General features: G+C 41.2%; 1 protein-coding gene across 10 annotated transcripts in view; it reads left to right on the top strand.

Annotated features, from left to right (window-relative positions):
- PPP4R1 (protein phosphatase 4 regulatory subunit 1) overlaps positions 1 to 26,123 on the top strand; it is a 66,316-nt gene that overhangs the window by 29,017 nt on the left and 11,176 nt on the right. For 7 of the 10 annotated variants that reach the window (XM_055800839.1, XM_055800835.1, XM_055800841.1 and 4 more), the window contains 8 exons: positions 3,581 to 3,723; positions 5,099 to 5,245; positions 6,843 to 6,950; positions 7,681 to 7,746; positions 9,926 to 10,084; positions 11,207 to 11,337; positions 12,897 to 13,417; positions 21,047 to 21,222. In XM_055800839.1, coding sequence (XP_055656814.1) covers positions 3,581 to 3,723; positions 5,099 to 5,245; positions 6,843 to 6,950; positions 7,681 to 7,746; positions 9,926 to 10,084; positions 11,207 to 11,337; positions 12,897 to 13,417; positions 21,047 to 21,222 — 1,451 coding nt within the window. The remainder of the gene's footprint in view (positions 1 to 3,580; positions 3,724 to 5,098; positions 5,246 to 6,842; positions 6,951 to 7,680; positions 7,747 to 9,925; positions 10,085 to 11,206; positions 11,338 to 12,896; positions 13,418 to 21,046; positions 21,223 to 26,123) is intronic. The other 3 variants (XM_055800840.1, XM_055800836.1, XM_055800834.1) reach the window with 1 other exon arrangement.

The raw sequence follows: 26,123 nt of genomic DNA, 5'->3' as shown, positions 1-26,123 counted from the left end.
ATCACCAGTAATTGTTCTTCATATACAAGTATAACACAAAAACCTTACAGCCCCTCACAGATGCAGGGGAAATTGATTGCTGCTTGTATTCCAGAATCGTCTTTTTTGGATAATGAAAGCATTGCAGAATTTCTTCTAAATACTGTACGTTGTAGAATAAGCTATTGTGAAATAAATCTGGTTGTGAGCTGGCTCTGGAGTAATTACTTCATTTGCAAATAACTGTTCTGGAGCAATTAGTTGGTATTGTACTGTGCAGCCCTGCAATAATCCCCTTTTAATTTCCAGTAGACAGGTAACCATGGTGCTTTACTTCCTCTCAGCTGAAGTGAAATACGAAGTGAACTGAAGCCTCAGCAGGGATGAAATAAACATTACAAATTTATGTAGGAAAGCTAAGTGGCTGTGCTAGGACTAGTTAGATGAATATATTGGCACTTGGCTTACATGAGAGATGGTGTCAATTTCTAAGGGACATTTAAATGTTTTTTCATGGGTGAGGAAGGAGCAGTTAATGACTTCTGTGATTTTGGAGTTAGTTTGGAATGTTGATTTAAACAGTGAATTGTGAAATAGCTAAATTGAAGGATGGTGTGTGCAGATCAAAATCTGCTCAGGTTCTGGAGACGCTGGTTGGAATATATTGCTGGCTTCATGTGGCCTGGAAATTGAGAGGGGTAGAACTGTGTCATTCTGGCACCCTCTTTTCAAAGTTATTTCATAAACAGAAGAAAGGGAAGTCTATTTTCATTTTCTTCTGTCATTCTCTTAGTTTTGCTTGATTTCTAAAACTCAGTTCAGTGTAATTCTGTATCTAGAGAATGCACAAGACCCGATAGAATGAAATAAAGTGCTAATGAATAAGAAGAAAAATGAGTTTGCTTCAAATTTTTTATATTAATATTTGTTTTCAGATTTGTTTGGACAAGTTCAGCTTTTTTTCCCTAGTAGCCTGCTACTTTAAGGCATAGACTTGTACCTTCAGGACATAGTTTGAAAAGAGTAGTATTTAAAGATACTTCCTCTGCTAAATGGAAAAATACTGTTCCAAGCAAGTGTTATGGAGAACCTAATTGTACATGGTGATTTTCCAGAGTGCCTAAAATAGAAACTTTAAGTCTTGATGTGAAGCAAAATTCTCCACCCAGATGTTCTTTATACTGTATGAAAGTCTATTCCTGACTGTATTGTACAGTGTAAAAAAATATGTAATATAGATGTATTCCCCAGCTAGATGACCTTCTGCTTTAAGAGGCTGTGTGTAGTAATTCTGAGTGATAATGCCTTGATCCATTCATTGTGGTGATGACCAAACCATAAATTTGGTTATAAAAAGAGAAAAGATTAAGCTGAAATGGTGGATGCTGTCAGATATTGAAGCCTGCTGGAATCTGTATTTGGAGCTGCCACCTGTCTAAGCTAAAGACAAAGCTGAGGAATGGATGAAGGGAATGAGAAAGTGCCTTATCTTTAGTGGAGATTTTTGGCATTGTTGCTTGAGTCTTTAGAAAACATAATGCAAAAAAAGCTCTACTGTAACCTCATCAGACTGCAAGATTAGGCTCTATTCAGTACACACTGGAACATATGCTTCAGCATTTGGAAGAACTGAGCTCTTATCTGAATTGGTAAGCTTAAGGTTCAGGTTCTTGCATAGCAGCAGTAATTGCCGAGAACAGCACAAATGCCTTTTTGATAATGAATTATGGTGTTGCATTACACAGCCAGTTACATACACAGTGCTCGTTTGTTGGTTGGTTTGAATTGACCTTGCTAAGATCGCAAAGCCATGTACTTAAAAGTTAGGGGATGTAAGAACTAGGGTGACTTTACAGTTCTAATTCATTCCTGGGCATTAATTTTTCAAATCTTTAATTGTACCATCTCATCTGTCTGTGTTCCTCACAAAGCCAGAGCTTGCTTAGTAGCTGTGGAAGAAGGGGGCTCACTTTACGTGAGCAGCTCTTCAGTACTGTCAGGTAGCGTGGCCACTCTCTTAAGTGCTGCATAATAGATGAACCCTGTTCTGAGGAAAAAGGGATCTTATGGTTTTGATACACATTGCTTTCTTACTGGAGTGCTTCATAAAGAAATTTATGAATTCATTTTCCCAACAAATCTAGCCAATTTGGGGAAAGGAAGTGTTACCATTACTTTACCAGTGAGTGGGCAAGCTGTAGAGGTATCACAGTCAAAACAGTGTGCCTGCTTTGAGTGCCTAGTGTCTAAAGCTTTATACGTAGCTTTTGATATGCTTAATACAGATCTCTTCTGTTTGCTTTGATTGCAGTGCTGGTATTTCTTCAGCAGTGAAGACGCAGAGTTCAGACTTGCAATCACATGAGCAGCGTGCAGTTACTCTGTGAAGAGTCTGGCTTGAGCATTTTGCACAGCTTTGTGCTAGACAAAGGAATGGCTTGGGTTTCTCTGCATTTTGCTTCTTTCATCCTGTTTTGATGGTAATGTCACAGTAAGCAGTCCCAGTGCCCTCTGTTACCATCACTTGCTTGATTCCGTCATCACATAGTTCTGCTACTTGAGGGAAATCTGTGACTGCAGAGGGAGAACAATCTTAAGTGCCACTTCTTGCTGTTTAATCATGCTGCTGTGGTGGGGCAAAAGTTGTGTCAGCCAGATGAGTTCTTTGATATGGTTTGTTGTCTGGCTGCAGGAACAGTTGCACTGGCATAATGGAGCTGCAGGTTTTGGCTTTGAGAGGGTGGGAACTGCCTGAAGGAAATTCAGAAACAATTTAAGAAGCACCGCTGCCAAACATACAGCTTCAGCCAAATTTATCTTCCTCATTCTCCCTCCTTCCTGCCCCCCACCCCAAGTCATCATGTCTACTGCAAGAAGTAAGGCAGGAGTCCTAAGAAGAGAGAATGAGATCCTAGTGATAAGTGTCATGACATGAGCCTCTAGTACCCTTAGATCATGTCCTGGGCATGTCTTGAAATAGTAGCCTTTTGGGAAAGGTGGGAGTAAGTCCCGCCAGTCCTGGCACTGGGCCCTGGTTCCAGTTTCTTGTACAGCAAGTTCCAGTCTCCTTTCCTTTTAGTTGCTGGTCTTAACTCCTTGTCAGTTGCTTCTCAGCCCTCCATCCCTCTTTGCCCAGTCTGATGGTTCCTCATTCTGTTCTGTTTCCCATCTGCAGCCTTTGAAAAAGTGGGAGGGGCTGTGTACAGCCCCCTCAGTTCGTTTCTTCTCGTAGCAGTACCAATTTGGGTTGACTTTCTGCTCAGCAGGTTTCTTTGAAATAGGTGGCATTCATAGGGAGTTCAGACAGATTCTGATACTTGTAATGTTTGGTAGCTTGCTTTCTTATACCTCCTCTTGGGTCCCATATTCTTAGTAAAAAAACCCATCTTTTTAGTAGTTTAGCAATACGGAGTGTAGTTGTACCTGGTTTTGCAAAAAGATGGTGCTTGTCAGAATTAAGCTTGACATAAACTTACTGATGTGAACACTTGAGAACATACTTTGTGTGTACGGGACTGTAAGAAGTTTGTTCTGACAGTATCTGGCAGTATCCTCGTAAACATTTATTGTGCCTTTTTTGGTTATATCTTGACCCTGACAGAGCCAACAGTGCGGGCAGAACTGATGGAACAGGTGCCTCATATTGCTATGTTCTGTCAAGAAAACAGACCTTCGATCCCATATGCTTTTTCCAAATACTTACTGCCTATTGTGGTACGATACCTCGCAGACCAAAATAACCAGGTAAGTGTCTCTTACAAACAGTTTATTAGCTAGTTGAATATACCTGGTGTGATGTTAAATTTAAATAATTTAGCATCACAGAAGTGTGTAATATTTTGGGGGTAAAAAGACTTTGAATTAACATGAAGTACATGGCACTCTGAACTTCTGGATTAAAGAAAATTTCCAACATCTTTACATCTAACATTATCTGTTCTGATTTAGGGCCTTTTATCTGGTATTGTATTCTTATGGACAAAATCAAACAGTGATTTAGAGATGCTTACATAATTTAAATTCTGTCAAAAAGGAAGAGTAGTCATGAAGAACTGACTCCTTGGTATAATTCAATTTTTTTAGCTCCTTTTTATGCCTTCGCGACCAGTTATTTGTATATTGATTCAATAAAGCTTTCAGATTGAACTTGCTCTGCAGGTATGAGTTAGCTTGCCTAAAGCTTTCTCTAGGTTTCTCCACATCATTTCTGAATAGACTACTCCTAGTTGATACGTTAGTTTAAGAATTTTAGGCCTCTGAGTTTGTCTCTCTTCCTCCCCGCTGTCTTGCCCTTTCTAAATTTTCCATAATTAAAAATAGGTATCCAAACCTATTGTTCTTAGTAGTTGTTTTGCTGATTCTTGTATAATACAACAGCCATCTGCTTGATATTGTCTTGCTTGCAGATTCAGTGGTTCTTTTTGTTGTCTTAACCTCTGTTGATACTCCATAGTTCATTTGGCTGGGTTGCTCTGAAACAAAGATCTCAAAGGTGTTTTCAAAATTGTTATGTTGCAGTATATAGCCCCTTGCTGTATGTGATGTTTTCTTTTCTAATGAATTTTTTTTAAGAGAGGCAGGGGTTAGCCATGTGTGAAGTCCATTATTAATGTTTATCTTATTGTTGTACAGGCATTTTTTTTAGGTGGGACTAAGCAAAATTGTGTCTCAGAACTTAAAATACAAAATAAACACAGTTATTCATTGGCAGCCAAACTTGTTAATCTCAGAAAAAGAGGATTTTTTAAATAAAAGTCACATTCCTCTGAACTTTGTTACTCCCAATTAGTCGTGCTGCTTTTCTTTATATATTGCATGAGCTTTGCCGTGACTGCTTTTTTTGACATTGCTGTCCTGTGTTTTGGGAAGTGTGTAGGTGGGCACTTCTGTAATAGCATTGCCTTAGTTTAAGATATGCAAGTGTTCTTGGGTTCAACCACAGTTTGTTTCAAACATGAAGTGTCTGCAAAACTGCTTTTGGATCACTCCTCCTCTCGACAAGTGCAATTAGTATAGGTGTGTGGCAGTGTATAGGTACAGCTTCCAGAATGAAGAACACACATTTAAACAGAAAACCTCTTTGAATTCCTTGGTTTGTTTTTTTGTCTTTTTATGATAGGTAAGAAAAACAAGCCAGGCAGCATTATTAGTTCTGTTGGAGCAAGAACTCATAGAGAGATATGATGTGGAGACGAAAGTATGCCCTGTTCTGATAGATCTGACAGCTCCAGACAGCAATGATGATGTGAAAACGGAAGCTGTGGCTGTAAGTAACAATACAAAATCACACAGTATAGTTTGCTTGAATGCTTGATACTGCAGTGATGGTAGTGTGTTTCCAAGTTGCACATCCATGTGGTATTAAAGCAAAAAAATTGCACTAATATCCATAAATAATCTGTAACTTTTTCCATGCTGTGTTACACTCAAGGTTATATTTAGATTCAGTAGCTTATATATGCTGTAAAGAAAACCCCAGCTGGACAAGGGAGCACATGGGATTAATGTTAAATTAATTATTTAATTAATATTTCATAATTAAGTGAATAATTCAAAGCATCTGCTATTGTTCCCTTTTTGGTTTTTTTTTCAGGTTGGTTTGTTTTATGGAGGTTTAAATTGCATTTGTGGAAAATTTCAATCAGTGGGAAATCTAATGCTTGAGTTCTGTTGGACTTTGCTCTATGTCTATTCTCTTTATTGATTTTGTCCTGTTTTATTGGAAAAAATAATAAGCATCTGAGTTGAGTAATTCATTGTTGATTCGTGGATTTATTTTTTGCATTAGACACAACCGTAATAATTATAAAATACTATGTGTGAAATTAAAACAGTAGGCAAATAATGTAATTTATAAAGGAGAAATGGCAAAATATGTGTGCCCTGATGATTCCCTTGAATTTTTGCAATTTATGTTGATGCTTTTTGCTGGACGATTATTTTTATTCTTTTGGTTTTGCTTGAGACCTCATTTAATATTTTACTTCCATAATGTGGCTGAACTTGTAAACAGTAAGCAGGCTGGGCATTATTGCATTTGGTACCGAATTTCTAGTACTTGCTTGAAGAAGCTTACAGATATGTAAGGAAATATAATGTAAATAAGAATATTTTTTAATGCAGTTTCATTGTTTTGAAGATATTGAAACCTGACAAAGGTTTCTGTAGCTCACCAACCCCCTAGAGGTTAGACAAATAATAATTTGCTATTACAGGAAAATTAATTTAAATAGTTCTACTGACGTGATTAGTAAAGTTAAAATTATTTCAGTTTACCTTCTTTTTTGGAAAGTTTTAATAAAAATCTGAAAGAGCAGTTAGAGGGAAGAGCTTTCACTTTCTTTAGTAGGATATGCTTTTCCAGTAATTTTATGTTAGGGGGGCCTCATCCTCATTATGGAATGTTGTAATTTTTACAACAGAAGTTAGAAGTTACTTCAGAATATTAATTGTCAATAATTTTCTGTTAATTGTAAATATATATTCATTAAGTATTCGAACAGTGAAAGAATCTTCTTGGGTATTTTTTTTTGTAGGTCTGGCAAGATATGAGAGTAATTTCTGAGTTCATTCACCTCCATTAGTTAGGAATTTGATTTAGTTTGGTGAAAAGCAATGTCTTCTGCAGCTATTTTACATCATGAGAGGGTGAGAATAAAAAGAAAAAAAACCCCCATAGGATTTTTTTAGAAGTGGCCAAACTTTTTCAATTAAAAATACGGGTTTTTTTCCCAATATTTTTCACAATTTCCAATAAAATTATGTGCATCAGAATGAAGAACAAATGAAAAAAGCCTCTGCTTAACTGGCATGAAGTTGTGTGTTGTGCAAGCATCCCTGATTAGTGTCTGTCTGTCCATCAGATAATGTGCAAAATGGCCTCCATGGTGGGAAAGGACATCACAGAAAGACTTGTTCTTCCTAGGTTTTGTGAGATGTGCTGTGACTGCAGAATGTTTCATGTTCGTAAGGTATGAATTATCAGCATCTGGTCTGGATTATCTATGAATGTCATGAACTTGGGACTTTCATTTGACTAAATAACATTTTCCTGCTAAATCTTGTTTGTTACATATATAAGTGAAAGCTATGGGGTTTCTTTGTGGTTTTTTTCCCCCACAGATTTTATTTGACAGTGATTTTTTTTCCCAGACTCCCTACCTTTATTATCAGAAATAAAGAAATATTCTGCTTGTCCTTATGATTGTGTAGGTAGCCACAAAAATGTGAACCAACAGTAACTGATACAGCATATCAGCCACCTGAGCTCATATCTTTGTGTATAGATGGAATTAAAGATGGTCATTAAGATGAAATAAACCAGTACTCCAGCACAGTATTTGGGTGCTGAGGCTGTGTTTTGGTTTTACCCTGCCATTGCATAGCTTATTTTCCCTGATAACTGCTTGTATTCTTTAGTTTGACAGCACTTAGAACACATTTTAATCCCTCTTACCTTTCACTTTATTTCTGGGTGGTTATTTTGTAATTAAAAAAGACTGATTAAGCTTGAATTGAAGAAAACCAGTCTGAATTTATTTATTTTTTTTTAAACCATGGGATCTGATGGAATGGGGAAGTAACTGATACTGAGTTTGCACTAAAACCTATTTTATGGTTTTAAAAGCTGTTTATTTTTTCCTTTGATTTTGTGTGCTGTATGAAAACTATAGTGATTATCTTTTGCGTTTTGTCTGCAAGGTATGTGCAGCCAATTTTGGAGATATCTGCAGCGTGGTTGGGCAGCAAGCCACTGAAGAAATGCTGGTAAGCCATTTCTGAAAGGATGTTTCTTTTTAATACAAGCCAGTAGTACAGCTGGACAAGGTACAGAAGAAGGGCACCTGGATGTAGTAGTTGTCTGATCATTTCCCTTACGAGGGACTAAAAGAAGCATGACTCATCAGTTTTGCTGACATGAGGTTATGATTGATATTTACAAAATCTTGAAGACAGTTATGAATACAGAACTCTTATTTGCCAAGTCACACGATCTAGAGTTAAGGCCCACTCTATTCTAGAGCTGGGAGAAGGGTTTAAACCAGACTGAAAAAAATATGTCGGGCTGTGGAGGCAGGGTATTTGCAAGTTCAAAAATACATTAAGCAAGAAGTAGGCAGGAATGTGCCTTCTAATGTCCATCTAATGCCCAATAAGAGATGACAGATACAGGAGGAGCATGGGAGGGTATAGACGGCTAGAAGTGGCTTATGTGGCCTTTTTAAACATCACTTAATGCTGCTGTTCATTGATTTAATCTTTTAAAGTCAGTTTTCATGGCTCTAACAAAGCCTCACAGCCTTCCTGGGAGGGAGGGAAAGAGAAGGAAAGGCAGAGAAAATTAATCTGGGCAATAACAAATGAAGGGAAGAGGTATAAATTCAAAATGGAAAAGCAGGGAACTGGGTGGAGCAGTGAGCAGAGGATCCTTGGCAGTGCTCCCATTCTCCTGGCAGGTCCAAGGGGCTGGTGGATTTTGCTAGGCTTGGAGACGTGATGGGGCTAGGGAGCAGAAATCAACCTGACAGTTGCAGGGATCCTTCTTCAAGTTTTCTCCTCTTGAGGATGTGGACAGTGGGTTGATGAGTCAGTGTCATGAATTAGTGAGGGACTGACTTGGAGAGAGCATAAATGCAGGGGTGACTTCAGCAAGAGGCTCTGCAGCTTTTTGCAGATGTGGTACTGAGACAGGTAAGGCTAGTGTAACCCTCAAGGCATTTTTTACATTCTTACAGCATTTGCTGCATTTTTCCCTAGGTACTGTGTGATTCAAGCCATTTGATAATTAAGTAGCGTTTGCAGATTTACATCCCATATGTTTCTTGCTTTGGGATGTAAATTGATTTCTCACACTTCTCACACTCAAATCGTTTCATCTATAGTGAAAACCAAGAAAGAATTTGAAAAAAAGGGATGTAAGTTAATCCTTACAAACAGTTAACAAAAAAACATGGCCTTGGAAGAAGGAACTGACCATAAATACGACATTTTGGAGCACAAAATAAGCTCAGGGATCACCAAATGGTTAATGAGACTAACCAGAAATTTACGGGAACTGTGTGTGAATTATCCAAATTAGCATACTAAAAGATCCACCCTCAAGCAAAGAGAGCCCCCTACTAACAAAGCCCTCTCCCTCCCCACCAAACGAGCATGGTTAAAAAAAAGCACACTGTACTTTTAAGTGGAGACGAGACTTGTAAGAACCAATGAGAGTTAAGCGTGACTAAACAACTGTAAAAATTGTTCAAAGTGTCTAAAAGGTTCTGCTATGTGTTAAGTGGTGTGCTGGCTTTGTGGGTTACCACCTAGCACTCATCTCTGCGCAGACAGGCGCTGCACCAGTATCTCGACACTGTGTGTGGATCGGCGCTTGCACCCCGAGTGAAGAACCCAGATTCAGGGTAACGACAGAAATTGGTAAATCCAACAGTGGGAAGTTTAGGTGGGAAAGAAAGGTTTTCTTTCTTTCTGAAGATGCTCTTCGTTTACATTTGAGTGAAAATCTTACAAAAAAATCTGGTCTCTGATGAGCAAAACGTTAATGCAACAGTATTCTTTATGAGTTTTGTTCCGATCAATGTTCCGACCTGCTTTAAAAGAATGGTGTAGAGATGAGAGTTTGTCTTATGATAGGTTTTATGGGCTTGGGGATATTTTTGGAGTTGGGTTTTTTGGCTGTAAATGAGGTTAGCAACTTAGGACTTCCTTGCTGTTCTTCAGACAGCTGCATTTTCCTTATCTGTATCCATAAGTAACGTGAGAGCAACTGATTAGAAGGGTGGTGCTCCTGAATGTGTGTTCTTTGTCTTGCAAATATTAAACTGATGCATCTGAGTATGAGGGCGGAGAAGCATATGAAGGAAATAAATGTGAAAAAAGAGCTTGCTTTGAAACTAGTGCTGCCTGTTAAGACTTGCAAACTTATTCATTATGTTCCTAATAGCTGCCGAGGTTTTTCCAGCTCTGCTCTGATAATGTGTGGGGAGTTAGGAAAGCCTGCGCTGAATGCTTCATGGCAGTTTCTTGTGCAACATCACAGGAAGTCCGGAGGACAAAATTGTCAGCCCTTTTTATTAACTTGATTAGTGATCCTTCACGATGGGTAAGAACTGTTTCTTATTTCTTGATGAGCTGTTATATTTAAAGGATTTTGCTGTAATAGTCCATATAGAACTTTTCCCCATAGGTGTGGGTAACATAACTTGTTTCACGCGACTCAAGCTAAATTCTTTGACTGCGTAGTTTGTCAATGCTTGTAGAGTCCCTCACGTTTTCAATGCAGCATGTAAGAGAAACCATCAGTGGGATACCTTTTCTTAGCTACAGAACTGTCTGTTACTTAACATTGCTGAAAGTCATTAACAAAACTGGAAAGTAGATGTGACTTATTTGTATTTCTTCAGGTTCCTTACCACCACCTCCCTTTTTGGGGTGGTGGTGGTAGTGTTTGTTGGTTTTGTGTTTGGTTTGGGTGGGATTTTCTGGGTTTTTTTTGTTGTTGCTGTTTTTTTCGGTGGTGGTGGTGTTTTGGCGGGTTTTTTTCCTCTGTGTGTTTTTTTGGGTTTTTTTTTTGGGGGGGGTGTTTCTTTTGTCTTGAAGATGTACTCTAACCTTGGTATGTTTGTTATTGAGCAGATTTGTTCTAAGAGCCAAAAGCACATTTTTTGCACAGGAGCATGAGATCTTGTATCCTGGAAAGTTGTGCAAGTTGTAGTCCAGCAGAATTCATAAAATAATAAGAATTGAGGTAGATAACTTTTGAGAAGGAGAGAGAAAATAGTAGGAGAAAGGTGGAGCAAATGAACAGCAAAGCCAAATAGGAAAGGGAGAAAAATGCAGAGCTTATTGTGAGTCGGACTTACAGTAGTGAAATGTCTGTTCACTGCGTAATTTTTTCCTTTAAGTCTTTTAAGTTGTTAAAATTCTTAACTGAGCTTTCAAATTTACCTGCTTCTACTGTCTAAGTAATTGTGATTTCTTTGGTTGTGGGGAGTAGGACTGTCAGCTTAGTTACCCATGATTTGCCCTGCTTTTTCTTAATTTTTTTTTCACTTAGCACTTTATGTATACAGCTGGCTGACTATCTAGGCAAGAGCCTCTGCTGTTGCTTTCCTCAGTAGGCTTATGACCCTTCCAATTCCTAGTAGCAGGTGTTTGTTTTATAGCACAGCAAGATTTTTATATATATAAATAATTTTTTTTCACCTTGGACCCTGTCCACTAGGTCCGTCAAGCTGCTTTTCAGTCTCTGGGGCCTTTCATATCAACTTTTGCTAATCCATCCAGCAGCGGCCAGTACTTTAAAGAAGAAGATGGTAAAAACCCAGAAGATTGTAGTTCTGCACAGGAAAGCAGGTAAAAAACTTGCTAAATCTACGAATTGTTTTTTCCTCCTTGTTTTTTCTTCTGCATGAACTTCAAGTTAAGAAAATTAACTTTCCTGTATAAATTGAATATTTATCTTGGTAGACGGAAAGATCTGGAACTTCTAATCTTACTTATAGACTACTAGAACTTTCAGTAATTTACTAAAAATACATGACTATTCATTAACTTAAGATATCTTAGGGTATACCTTCTGTGATGACGTGACTGACTTGATAGACAAGGGAGAGCAGTGGATATAGTCCACCTAGATTTCAGTAAGGCTTTTGACATGGTCTCCCTTAAGATCCTTAAAGAGAAGCTGATAAAGCAACATCAGCTGAACAAGCTGAGAACAAGCAGTGAGGACAGCTGGCTGAATGGCTGGGCCCAGAGGGCACTGATCAGTGACTGACACATAGTTGGAGGCCAGTAACTGGTCAGGTACCTCAGGGGTCAACATAAGGTCCAGCCCTGTTTAACATCTTCATTAACTACCCAGACAGTGGAACAGGGTGTACCCTCAGCAAGTTTGCTGATGGCACAAAACTGGGAGGAGTGGCTGATGTGCCAGAGGTTCATGCTGCCCTTCGGAGGGGCCTCAGTAGGCTGGAAAAATGGACTGGCAGAAACCTCTTGAAGTTCAACAAGGGGAAATGTGAAGTCCTGTACCTGGGGGGAAACAACCCCAGGTACCAGTACAGGCTGGGGTCTGACCAGCTGGAGAGCAGCTTTGCAGAAAAGGCCGTAGGGGTCATGGTGGACACCAGGTTGAACATGAGCCAGCAGTGTGCCCTTGCAGCAAAGGTGGCTGATAGTGTCCTGGGCAGCACTAGGAGGAGCCTTGCCAGCAGGTCGAGGGAGGTGATCCTGCCCCTCTGCTCAGCACTGGTGAAGTCACAGCTGGAGTGCTGGGTCCAGTTCAGGGGCTCCCCATTATGAGAGAGACATGGACATACTGGAGAGAGTGCAGTGAAGGGCCCCAAAGCTGCTGAAGGGACTGGAGCATCTCTCCTGCGAGGACAGGCTGAGAGAGCTGGGGCTGCTAAGCCTGGGGAAGCGAAGGCGCAGGGGGATCTTATCAGTGTACACAGACACCTGAAGGGAGGGCGCAAAGAGGACAGGGCCAGGCTCTTTGTGGAGGTGCCCGGTGACAGGGCCAGAGGCAGTGGGCACACACTGCAACACAGGAGGTTCCCTCTGAACTTGAGGAAACACTTTTTCTGTTGTTTTGTTTGTACTGTGAAGGTGACCAAGCACTGGCACAGGTTGCCCTGGGAGGCTGTGGAGTCTCTGTCCTTGGAGATATTCAAAAGCTGTCGGGGCAACTGATTCTGGGTGGTCCTGCTTGAGCAAGGGGGTTAGCCCAGATGACCTCCAGAGGTCCCTTCTAACCTCAACCATTCTGTGATTCTGTGATTTATTTTGCTATGTGGTAATTAAAACTAGTTTGATAAATAGCAAGCTGATAGCATGTGTGTGAATTTTCAAGAGCATGTTTGTAACAAGTGTGTTTTGGTTTTTAAATGTTCATTTGCTTTGGCATTCAGCAGTGGACAAGTCAGGACTACAGAAGATGTCACAACAGAGGATAAGCACAACAGGACAGAGGATCTGTCTTCAAATGTTGATAATGACGATTTTTCCACAAAACTTGAAAATGCCATGGAAGATCAAAATACGGTGTCAAGTAACTCCCAGAGGGAAAGCAATTTCCAGACTGAGTCATCCTTCCATTGCACTTTGTCTTCAGAATCTTGTGGGGAAGTGGCTGACGAGAATGAGCGAAGTTCTTATTGCTGTACAGCAGGTCTGCGGGAGGCTGGGGTGAATTCACAGGAAACCTCTCTTTCAGAGCAGGAATTGTACAACTCTTTCCATTTCTGGAGGACTCCACTTCCTGAAATAGATATTGACTTTGAGCTTCAGCAGAATTCTGAGAGAATACTTGATAGAGAAATTCAGGAACTCACCATGCCGGTGTCTCCAAACATTCCTATGGCAACAAGGAAAGAATTGGAAGAAATGATAGAAAATTTGGAACCCCATATAGATGATCCAGATGTTAAAGGTATAGTAAAGATACCGAAGCATTTTTACTGTTCGAAGGTAAACATATGTTGCTTTAGCAGTTTAGGCTTTAACCTTTCCATTGTTTTAGAAGTGACAAGTACTGCTTTCTTCCAGTCCTCAAAGAGATTGTCTCTGTTTTGATTTAATTGTGATAATCGATGAACTAAAAGAGAACTTGTGTTTGTGTAAAGATGTTTAAAGGTAGTATGATTCCTTCGGTAAACTGAATACACATAGAGTTAGCAGTATAAACTTTTGACTGCTTGTTTTGACAGTGTAATCAAATAAATGGTTCAATGGCTTAAACTGTTGATCAGGAAATTAATTTATAGTTAGCATACATGCAGAATAAGAAGGCGGATTAAGATTATTTTTTAAAACATTGAAGTGTGATGAATTGTTTTAATTTTATGCATTATCAATTATATTTTTAATGAATTGATCTCCATTTTTGTGCAACGGCTTTATTACTGCAGTCAGATGTTGTTGTCTTAAGTGTGCCAAGTTTGTGTCACACTGAGAATTGATCCAAACTGAATTTTTGAAGTGAGTGCACATCCTCCTTTTGAAAAGCTCTTGAAGGTTGTGGAAGGGTTTCATAAGTATAGAGCAGCTGGTGGAGCTGTACCTCAGAGGCACCTCCTGGGCTAAAATGACTTGGCTGTTTCACATGTACCTGCTGGAGATACCTTTCTTAGAATTTATTCAGCTTATGAATACCATAAGGCACTTGATCATTGCAGTCAAAGTCCAGAAGTACCACTGAGGAACAAGCCTTGTTATTCTAGAGCTAAAGAATCCCTAGGGGAAAGCATGCCTCTGTACCAGAAAAAGTAGGAAGAAAAAGGAGGGGCAAGCTGGGAGTGGGAAAAACTTTTTAGAATAAACTGATTCTGCTTTCAGCTTCTTTTTGTTTGTTAGTAGGTTGATATGCTGATAACTTTTTTCCTTAATCCATTTTGGGCTGTTTCTATCTAATCTATTGTGAAGTCAGCAGATGAAGCTTTGTTGCTTTAAGAGTGCTTTGGGCACTCTTTCCCTAAGGCAAGAGAAGAAAATGTTTCAGCCTTGCTAATGATCTCAGTCTTTGCAGAACCCATCTCTGAAGCCCACTGTTAAAACTTGCACTGCTGTTCAGGTTTGTTTTTATACAACCTTGTTCTGTCCAGTTACAGAACATATCTGAAACGCTTCTAATGAAGATTTATATAGGCATGTATTTGTACGTCTAGAATTGTCCTGTGTTTTGGAGTCGTTTCTGTTGTGTGTGTGTTCATGTCTTGTTTCAGAGCAGGTTGGGTTTTTTTGTAGCAAGGTGTCAAGAGGTGTTCTATGCAGTTAGTTGTCCACTAGCACTTGCACATTTCAGTAGAAGAAAAGTATTACTAGGTTGTCAACACCATGGGTTCCCAGTGCTCACAAGTTAGGAGAGGTTTGAATTAGGGTTACCAGCACCATTTATTCTAATTTGGAGTGGGGTGGGGGTGGGTGTTCTTAATTACTCAGTCATCATCCTATGCTGTTCAGTATGTCTGACCTGGTCAAGGCTGTGTAGCAAAGTCCCATGGAACACACCTAAACCTTGTACTCTTCTTCCCCCTCCCTCTTGCCTGTACCCTTCGTTATTCAGTCTAAATACTTCAGAAGCTGGAATTTAACAACATGCCTGTTTTGATTTGATAATGTTGCTATTTTTGTTTTACACAAAGTGCCTTGAGGCATAAGGAAATTGAGACTTAAACCAATAAAATAGTATGGATTTTGCATGCTTGTCTCAAACACTAAAGTGTGCATGGAACAGGTTGGTATCGAGACTTTAGTCTCTGAGTAGCTGACTTAATGCCTATGTTTTGGACCTTATGCTCAGTAAATTGTGACATGAGGGAGGTAGACTCCCTTTGGGTGATCCAGAAGATTGGAGCCCTGACTGCCTCTTTGCTCATGGCAATACCAGGAATAATGCTTCCATCTTTACCATCTAAAGCTGTCGTTGCAAACTGATGGTGTATATATTCAGTCCTAATTTGTTATTTTCATAGACATTTTCTGAAACTTCTTGATTTCACAAGTAATTTTGTTTCTAGAATATGTGGCTTAAAAATGTTTGCCAAATAGCCCAGGTTTCAATTGGTGCTTGGGGTCTTTGCCTGCCATCCTCCCCCTCTGCCCCTTGCAAGACTAGCCGTTACATTTTTATGGGTATTGTACTGAGTGGGTTGGTTCTTAGTAGCAAAGACGTGAGCAAGCTAAGAATTATTACTTCCCCCCCCCCCCCCTTTCTTACTTTTAAAATCCCTGTGACCTTTTTCTTGCACTTATTTTCTTCATTGGTTTGCTGTCACCCAAGTCCTGGATTCCTGCTTCCATGCTGTGCTCCTGTCTTTATTGCTGCATTCCCAGCCAAGGGATGGGAGTGGAAGATGCTGTGTTCTCTGTGGTGGGTAAGCGGAGGCCTGCCATACTGGAGAGCTCCCATAGGTACACGTCTTCTGGTTTCTGAAGCAAGTGGGGCAAGCGTCCTAGGGACATCACAAGGTGAAGTGGGGATGAGTGACCAAACGTCTAGTTTGGGAGTGAGGCTGTAGTGTATGATGTTATGCATGTGTCAGTAAGGTTAAGTTGTTCAGGCGACCTTAACCTGTGGCTGTACCTAGCCTTTCAGTGCTTGACTGTGCAACTTCAGCATCTTTCTCTTAACATGTTTTGTTTTGGAGAATATTTTCTAAACTTAAGAAAATTAATACCTCTTATGTGGAACAGTATTGGCCAGGGTCATTGTCTTGGAGTTTTTGAAGGTTCTTAAGATCACACTGAATTTTGATTATTTGACTCTGCAGAATAACTGGTGATGGTAGTAAAGTGGTATCCTTCATGGTACCATCAGTGGAGGTGGATTTCCATTCTTCTAGTTGGTTTCAGAGGGAGTCTCTGACAGCTGAGGCAGGTGTGGATATTTGGTACTGGAGTTTAAGTGGCAATGATTCTTTGAGTCAGAGGAGTACAGGTGGTTTCCTGCGCGCCCCCACCCCACCCCGTGCTTTGTGCGATGTATACATCCAATACAACTACTATACCTTTATACCCCTATCCCCTCTCCATATGTATTTCCTCTCTCATTTCCTTTTTTGTTTTCATTTCTCTTCCTTTCTGGATTCTGCATTCCTCTAATGCACATGTCTCACCTCACCCTTCCATGTTGTATGGGTTGCTTCTTCCCTCACCTGCTTGCATCACTATAGTAAAAGTGTTGAGAACAGAATAACTGAGTTTTTATCTAAGGGGTACCTCGGCATACCCTACCAAGGGGAAGGGTCAGTTGAAAGGAAAGGCATTGCCATCTCGTGTACCCCAGAGTATAGTATGTTCAGTGCACACCCCAATCTTCCAGGTGTCTGGGCTGCCAGGCCCTAACGGGTTACTGTTTACTTACATAAAATGAACTGTTTGTGTGTGTGTGGGGGGTTTGTGTGTGTTTTGGGGGGTTTTAGGTTTGTAACTTGACTGTGTTTTCTGTGTTTCTGTAGCGTACCTCTCTATCGTCACAGCAGTTTCCATTTCAAACTTAAAATCCTTGCTCCAAGGCATGGAGACTGATGAGGTCTCTAGCAAATAAAAATTTTAAATAGTGACCAGCAACTGCTGTAGAACATTTTTTTTTTTTTTTCCATAATCTCATTCTCAGAAGGGGGTGAACTGTTTTAACTGCATCTCACTGCCAAAAATCTTTACCTTGAGGCTTTCTTTCCAGAACTAGCATGTTGCCAAAGTGATAAATTTGAGTAATAGGTAGTAGAGCAGTCGGCAACAAAGGTAAAGAAAGCTTGTCTTTTCACAAACTCTGCTAGCTAGCAGAGCTACACGAGATATGCAGAGTTAAGCAGTGGTATTTAATCCCTGTTAATAGGATCTTTCCAATTCTCTGGCCAGACATCCTGAGGATCTCAGACTGGGAGATGGAAACCTGCACATTCCCTTGAAGTATGCCAGCTCTTTTAAGATTATCACAGAGTCTTTTTTTCAGGTCACCTTTTTCCAGCTCCCTGAGGCTGCTGCTGTTTTTACTTACTCCAGTGGTCTCTTGTCTTTCCCCAGATGTTTTTTTTCTTTATTTTTCTTTCCAGGGGCACTTTCTTCAGCTTTGTCTCCTTACATTCTACATAGAAAGCGCTAGATTGTGTAATGTCAGCTTTTCTTAATGTTATCTGGGGGAAGAGAGAAAGTCCAACTTGCAGGTTACTGGGGCTAGCTGTGGGGCTAGCTGTGGCTTATGTCAGTTACAGGCTGCTTTGCCAAATGGAGACCTAATGGGGATAAACCAGCCCAAATCTGGTATCAGTTGATCCCATTCCTTATAACATAGTTCCTTAACATAGTTTTTCTAAGTTAGGCTGCTAGTGCTACCTGCAGTAAAAGTCTAAAATGGTATTGTTAATGGAACAGTATGTGAGAAGAAGAAACTCTCATTTTTATGTTTTAATTACTTGCATCTCAGTACCCATTAAAGCAGCCATAGCTTTTGCCTCTTGAGTAAGAGTGAGGGTATGGAAGGCAGATCCTTCAGACAGAAGAAAGGAGCGTGCTGCTAAGTAATACCAGTGTCTTATGGTGAAACACCAGGAGAAATGGAAAACAACAATAAAGCATGTTGAAACTCCTGAGGACCAGGAAATTTAAGAAGGCCAGGTGAAACACGGTTTTGAATTTAAAGGTTGTGCCAGTTATTTTAGGATGCAGTTACAGTAGCCAAGAGTAAATAATTCCTTGCTGAAAAATACTTCTCACCTGAAGCAAAAGTCAAAGGAAGAAAGAGTTAGTTAGCAGATGGTTTAAGATCCAGTGAGCATTGACCAGTGCAATATGCACAAAACTGACCTTTCACTCCAGTTTTTCCTGAAGGTAGTTGTGAAAGCTAGTCAGCCAGCAGATTCCCTTCCAGTCTTCCTCACAAAAACGTGCTTTCCAAGAGCTCTGGAGGCATTTCTCTGTGTCATGCCTGAGAGGGGGAGCCTTATCCTTTGCTTGTGCTTTTAATGGTTTTCTGGAAAATGTTGCCTGTCTTAGGGCTGTAGGAAAGATCTTTCTGGGAGATGGGAAGGAGCAGCAGCCACCTCAGTCAGGAGGGTCTGTGGTGTGTGATGGGATTATGGGGGAATGTGCCCTGGCACAAGCAGCCCAGGGTGGTGAAAGACTGCTCATTAGGATGCTGTTTCAAGTTTAATGTCTTCAGGGCAGCCACCTAGAGCTCTGCACACATACGCACATACTCACACATGCACTCTCTTTCTTTTCCTCCTTTACTAAGCCCTCCACCATTCTGGAGCCTTTCATAGTGACTATGCTTGGCTCTTTTTTTGCTTAGGACCTTAAGATGTTTAGGGACTTCAGGTCATTCACCTTTTGGTGAATGACAGCACTGGAGTCACCCTTGGTGACAGCATCAAAGAAGGAGGCAGGCGCTTGCCAGTCAATGAAATCCTTGGGAGTTTGGCCTCTCCTGTTCTTCATCCCCACATTTGGGGATTGTAGCATTGGCAGGAAGCTGAGGAGATGCACGCTTGAGTGATGGAGAGTCCTTGACTTAGTGTAAACACTGCTTAGCAACAAGTAAAACATCAATGCATTACCAACATTATTCTCATCCTAAATCCAAAACACAGCATTGGTCCAGCGACTAGGAAGAAAATTAACTCGATCCCAGCCAAACCCAGGACAGATAATACCATCACTTTTGTTACTGGAACTAATCTTTGGAACTCTGTGTTTTTTTCAGTAAATACATATTCAGTGTTGAAGCAATATGTGTTGCCTAGTCAGAGTAAGCTTTCTTGACTTCTGAGTGAAAATGAGAGGAGTGTACTTTTTTTTTCCCCATGAAGTTGTCCTTCATGAAAGGAGTCTTCATGAAAAACGTCTCCTTGATGTGCAGCAGAATACAGTTATTCTTAATTTTCTTATTTGATTTCTCTAAATGAGAATAAATTGGAAATCACAGGCATTTTTGTGCCTTAGGTGCTCTGAAATGACCACCTATTTTGCATGGGCCTTAAAAGTACAGAGTTTTGTCAGTGAAGTAACACTTGAAGAATGAAGTCATAGGAATTTTACAGTTTAAGATTAACAAAAGCTTCCTATTTATATGTCTAGATTATATATTATATTAAAGATGCATATTGAAACTATTTTCTAACATAATGTGTTTGATAGTGGAAGTATTAGTGTGATGTTGGTTTTAAGTTTCTAACTTGCTGTGCTTTTTCCTGTTGAGGTGAATTGCAGTAATACAGCAAGAATATCTTTCAGTTATTCTATCAGAAATTTGATGACGTTACAGAGCTAGCATTACATATTGTAAAGAATTATCTTTACTCCTTCTCATCAGATTCCGCCTAGAAACCAGTGAACCTGTAATGTGTTTCCCAATTTTTGCTAGCTAAGATTGTGCTTCTTGTAACAGATGTATTGCAGTGTCTTCTGTCTACAAACGAGTCCAGCTTCCTTTGTTTAATTGTTGTTAATAACCCTATTAAAAAAGCTAGAGGGAGAAATTTAGATACTGTAACTTAGTGTGGCAACGTGGGATTAAAAACAAGCATATAGTTTGTTGATTAATTTTACAGTGAGTATTTAAGAAATGTTGGAAAAGCCGAAGTCTATGATGAACAGAGCTTCTGGATGGCTGGGTAAATTTAGTGGGTCAGGAGATTATTCCCCCTTACCTTCTTGGAAAAAAGTGGAGGAGGAGAGAGGCCAGGTAGATCTGTCAGCACTGAATGCTGTGTCGCTTGCAGCTGAGATTGCCTCTGATACCAGATCTGCTTAGGTCAGGCTATATCCAAGGAACATTGCTCAGCAAAGCTTTTTTTAATTAGCACTAAGTAGAGGGATGAAAAGCAAAGGGGTTCCAGAACTGCTGGATCTTTTTCAAAAGAGTGGATGGCAGGGTGTGAAGTGCTAATGCTTTCTTTTGATGAATAAGAAGGCATCAAACAGTGCAACCTTTATTATTTGTTTAAAAAATGGAAGGATGCTAAAGTGTCCTGTCCAGGAAAGAGTTACCAGGGTCTAGCATCTTCCTGTATAGAACTTGCTTTAGAGTTGCTGTAAAAACACAGGAATTTAACGACCAGAGGGAGAGAGACAGCCTTTCAGAACCAAAATCCTTTCTGTATGAATAAACCTGTTCTCAACCTTTTGAGTTACCTTTCCCTTCTCTCTCTTAGTCCCACCTCCCACAAAAGACCCAGTCAGTAAGTCAATATTCATGTGCTGCTCTGCCCTGAAGACTATTTGCACTGTTAATATGTACCGAGATTCTTAAAGAACTGATCCTGCCATAACAGCAGTCTCTTACTCCTGTTTTGGGTTTGGATTTTTTTCTTTAAAGACAAATTTCACTGAGTTGAGGGTTGAGCACCCTCGGAAAATAGTGGAGTGTTAATCTGCCTTAGATTTTACGCTAATTGTCCCCAGTTTGGGATTTACTAACAGTCGATAATCTCAAATTTGTACCTCTCCCATACTTCTTCCACCCTCTCTCAGTTAGTCACTGTCTAAAAGTTGATCTGTGGACTTGCTAAAAGTTTATTGCAGTTCGGTCTCTCATGTATTTCTCTCTCGTGTGCTGCAGCACAAGTGGAGGTGTTGTCGGCTGCACTCAGAGCATCCAGTTTGGATCCTCAAGAAGAGACAACGGCCAGCATGGGCAAGGGAACAGACTCACAGACTGAACTAAACATCGATGACCAACAAAATTTTAAACCTATACTGGGTGATATTGTGCCTTTAATTGGTGACACTGTTGAGGTGAGTGGTTTTGTATACTTTTTCTCCCTCCCCTGCCCTGGGATTTCCAGGGCTGCAGTACTAGAGCTGTATTTTGTGTTCACGTGGTAATTGCAGCCAAGTGCTTCCTACTTTTGGGCAGCGTGGTGTTTGGTTTTGTTGGCTGGTATTGAAGCACTAGCTACTAAAATGAAATTAGTTGTATTGGGTGGCTTTGTTTTTGCCAGTTCTGTGCTTGTCCATGTAAATTCTTGCAATTGTTTCCATTAATCTCTGTTGTGACTATGGCATTTTAAGATGTTTTAATGCTACTGCAGTTTATTCCTGTGAAATTGCCTTCCTTAAAACAGAGCCCTACTGGTAATAAGCGAATCCCCTTCTCCAGTGCCCTCACTGCCCTGCCCCCTGCAATCTGGAGAGAAGGAGGTACTTTGTTCCCTGCGCTCCCTGTCAAAATGTTTTATAGAAGTTTATTGGCCTGCATAAGAGAAGTTCAGAACCTGCAGTCTAGGCTGTTGTGTGGACTGCTGAAAGAGAAAGTGGATTTGAACAATCAGTAACAGTTTCAAGTTTTTTGCACTAAATTTTTCAGCACCCTGACTGAAGTCTGTGACATTTGATGCTATTTTCTGTTCTGTACTGAGTATTAGGCCAAACCGACTGTTTTCACTGCATGTTGTGCCACAAGCTGTAGCTACGCAGGAAGCAATGGTTGCAAATATGCTCCATAAAACCAGAGCAAGTGATTTGTTGAATCATATTGCCTAAATGATATTTTCAGTTGAAATTCTGATAAATGTCTTTGAAAAGTCTAGGAGTTGACATCAGTCCAGTGGAAACATTTTCAGCCTTAACTGGAGCAGCGTTTCTAGCTGATGTTTAATTAACTTTTTACCTAAGCTGTTGGACTACCACATAGCCCGTTCCTGATGTCAGGCTTGATATGTTGTTGTTGTCACTTTCTAATGCTAATCTGTAAAAAGACAGTGTAAATGCACCTGTTGTCCTTCTGATTTCTGGGGGTGGTTGGGGTGGTGTTTCTTTAGAGGGACTTGTGCTGCATTTTATACCTTTACAGAGTAGGATGCTGACAGAGTTTAACAGCCTGTCACATTGCTAGTATATGTTTGTTTTGCATGTTTCAGATCTACTTTTTAAAAGGATGCTTATAATCTGTCAGTTCCTTGTTTATTAGCACTGAATCAAGTTCTCATTTTACAAGTGAAAGGATGTTACAGAGGTGACCTAGAATTTGGGAATCAAGCTGTGATCTGTTCAGCAAGTAAACTGTTGCTTCAGTGAAGAGAGCTCTGATTTTTACAGGTGTTACTTTTTGTGGGTTTTTTGGGTTGCTTTGGTTTTGGGTTTTTGTTTGGGTTGGTTTTTTTTAAGTCTCAGTATAGCTACGTGTCAGTAGGGTACTGGACATTTTAGAAGAACCAAGCTACAGCGTTTTATGTTTGAAAGCAGCCTTCACAGTTCTACACACATACAAAAAGCAAAATAATAGTTTGTTTGTCCTTCTGCAGCTGTATTGGCTCCCGAAGGAGTTAATGCTACATGCTAAGGAGAGATTCTGTATTCAGATGAAAATAAGTATTGTAACAGAATGAACAGATAAGATTTTGGGACATAGATGAAGCTTATTTTTTGAGGATGAGGGTAGCAGTTTTATTTTTCCTTGAGCCACCATTTTGGGTTTTTTTAGGTTGTATGCTTTCTATAAGGTTTGACGAATGTAAGCCTGAAGAAATCTCCCAAATCATATTCCCAGTGGATGGGTGTGGGAGTCCTCTTTTTTTAATTGGGAGTAGAGGGAGAAGGGAAGGAAAAGAAAGAGAAAAGAAACTGGACTAATATCAGCCCACTCCTGTGTGGCACAAGTACTTACTCTTACTCTGTAAGAGGAGGGTGGATGCTTGGAGGAGACTGGACCCCTGAGACTGGCGTCTTCTCTCTTTCTTTGGGCCAGCTGCCCTGTCAGGAAATGCCAGCACCATTTGTCCTGGTGCTGTGGGCTTTGCGTGCAACCATGGTGCAGAGCAGGTGTCTATGGAGCACAGCCACAGAGATCTTGTAATACTGCAGCTAAAGGAAACCTCATGTAAGAGGTTTGTAAGGCCATGACAAAGGTTTTGCATCTCGAAGGTGGTGGTTCACCAGTTGGGTATGCAAGAAGCTTTCAGGCTAAACCCTGCTGAATTTTGATGTCCTGGCTCTCTGCAACACTCAGTTAGTTCAGTGTGTGCATGTTACATGGAAAGAGTACAGATGGAAATTCACCTGCAGGAATAGAGATCCTGCATTGACTTAACTACCAACTGGTGCTGTGGTTCCTCTGTACTGAAGCTCTTCCTTTCTGGAATGTGTATTTGACTTTAAAAGTGGCATGGTAAACACATTCCCATCTGTGACACCCTTCAGTATATTTTAACTTCACTTTTTAGAGTTGAGATAGCAGAGATTGTGAGATGGAGTCTTTTGATTGTAGCAGAATCATAGAATCATTTAGGTTGGAAAAGACTTTTGAGATCATCAAGTCCAACTGTTAACCCAGGACTACCAAGTCCATCACTAAACCATGTCCCTAAGCACTGCAGCTATGCATTTTTTTAAATACCTTCAGGGATGGTGACTTCATCATCTCCCCGGGCAGCCTGTTCCAATGTTTGGCCACCCTTTCAGGGAAGAAATTTTTCCCAATATCTATAATCTAAACCTTCCCTGACATAATTTGAGGCCGTTTCCTCTTGTCCTGTCACTTGTTATCTAGGGGAAGGGACCTACCACCCACTTGCCTACAACCTTCAGGTAGTTGTATGGAGCAATAAGATCCCCCCTGAGTCTCCTCCTCCTCTCCAGGCTAAACAACCTCACTTCCGTCAGCTGCTCCTCACAAGACCCTTCACCAGCTTTGTTGCCCTTCTCTGGACATACTCCAGCACCTCTACATCCCTCTTGAAGTGAGGGGCCCAAAACTGAACCCAGTATTTGAGGTGCAGCCTCACCAGTGCTGAGTACAGGGGGACAATCACTGCCCTGGTCCTGCTGGCCACACTATTTCTGATACAAGCCGGGATGCTGTTGGGTTCTTGGGCCCCTGGGCACACTGCTGGCTCATGTCCAGCTGGCCGTTGACCAGCACCCCCAGGCCCTTTCCCACCAGGCGCTTCCCAGCTGCTCTGCCCCAGCCTGTAGCGCTGTGTGGGGCTGGTGTGACCCAAGGGCAGGGCCCGGCACTGGGCCTGGCTGCACCTCATACAACTGGCCTCGGCCCATCGGTCCAGCCTGACCAGATCCCTCTGCAGAGCCTGCCTGCCCTCCGGCAGATTAACACTCCCACCCACCTTGGTGTCATCTGCAGACTTACTGAGATTGCCCTTAACCCCTCATCTAGATCATCAGTAAAGATATTAAACAGAACTGTCGCCAACACTGAACCCTGGGGAACACCACTTGTGACCAGTTGCCCGCTGGATGTGACTCCATTCACCACCACTTGCTGAGCTCAGCCAGCCAACCAGCTTTTAAGCCAGTAAACAGTACACCCGTTCAGGCCAGGGGCAGCCAGTTTCTCCAGGCGGATGCTGTGGGAGACTGTGTGGAAGGCTTTACTAAGGTCCAGGTAGACACTATCCACAGCCTTTCCCTCATCCACTAGGCAGGTCATCTTGTCACAGAAGGAGATGAGGTTAGTTAAGTAGGACCTGCCTCTCATAACCCCATACTGGCTGGACCCCTTGGCCCTTCAGAACTATCTCCCAAGGGTCTCTGTCAGTCAGGCTCTTAAACAGGGCAAAGCTGGCCCTCTGCAAGTCCAAGGTCGCGATTCTGCTGACACCCCTCCTTACTTCTCCAATAATCGAAAACTCTATCATCTTAAGATCACTATGTCCAAGATGGCCTCTGACCACCACATCACCCACCAGTCCTTCCCTGTTTGTACACAGCAGGTCCAGTGGGGCATCTCCCCTGGCGGGTTCTCTGACCAGCTGTGTCAGGAAGTGATCGTCCACACACTCAGGAACCTCTTAAACTGTTTCTTGTCCACGATGTGTATTTCCAGCAGACATCTGGTAGGTTGAAGCTCCCCATGAGGACAAGGGCTAGTGATCTGGAGAGCTCTCCCAGTTGCTTGTAGGATGTTTCATCTGTCTCTCCATCCTGATTGGGTGGTCTGCAAAGGACTCAACCAGGATGTCCGCCTTGTTGGCCCTGCCTCTGATTCTTGCCCATAAACACTCAGCCCTATTGCCACCATTATTCACCTCTAGGCAGTCAGTGCTCCCTGACATACAGACTTACCCCACCACCTCTCCTTCCTAGTCTAACCCTCCTGAAGAGTTTGTAGCCCTCCATTGCAGCTCTCCAGTCTTGTGAGTTACTCCACCATGTTTCTGTGATGGCAGTTGTGTCATAGTCTTCTTGCTGCATAATGGCTTCCAGCTCTTCCTGCTTGTTGTCCATGCTTTGGGCATTGGCATAGATGCACTTCAGCTGTGCTGTTGATCTCACCTCCAACCCTGGCATGCTGCCCCTGGGCTCATCTCTAATGAGCTTGGTTTTATTCCCTTCCCCCTTTGAATCTATTTTAAAGCTTTCTAGATGTCCCCTGCTAACCCCTGACCTAGTTAACTCCTGACCTAGAATCCTTTGCCCCCTGTGAGGCAGATGAAATGATGATAGGAGAATGGATGCCCATGTACCTGGGCAACTCATGGAAAGCACTGTGGCTGCCTAATAATTTCTTGATTTGAAAGGGGTCAAGGCAGGTGACTTTCTGGCAATGCTGAAAATTGTCTCTTTTTCCTGGGGAGAAAAAAAAGGCTAAAAAAGAGTAAAGAATTGGCTGACAAACCGAAATCCTACTGAGATGGTGTTGAGAGCTTCTGGCGGTTTTACAGTTGGAGTTTGCTGCTTGA

The sequence above is a fragment of the Falco peregrinus genome, chromosome 3 (genome assembly GCF_023634155.1).
Source record: "Falco peregrinus isolate bFalPer1 chromosome 3, bFalPer1.pri, whole genome shotgun sequence".
Taxonomy (NCBI): domain Eukaryota; kingdom Metazoa; phylum Chordata; class Aves; order Falconiformes; family Falconidae; genus Falco; species Falco peregrinus.
Note: the sequence above shows the minus strand (reverse complement) of the source record. Positions and strands in the feature narration are given on the sequence as shown.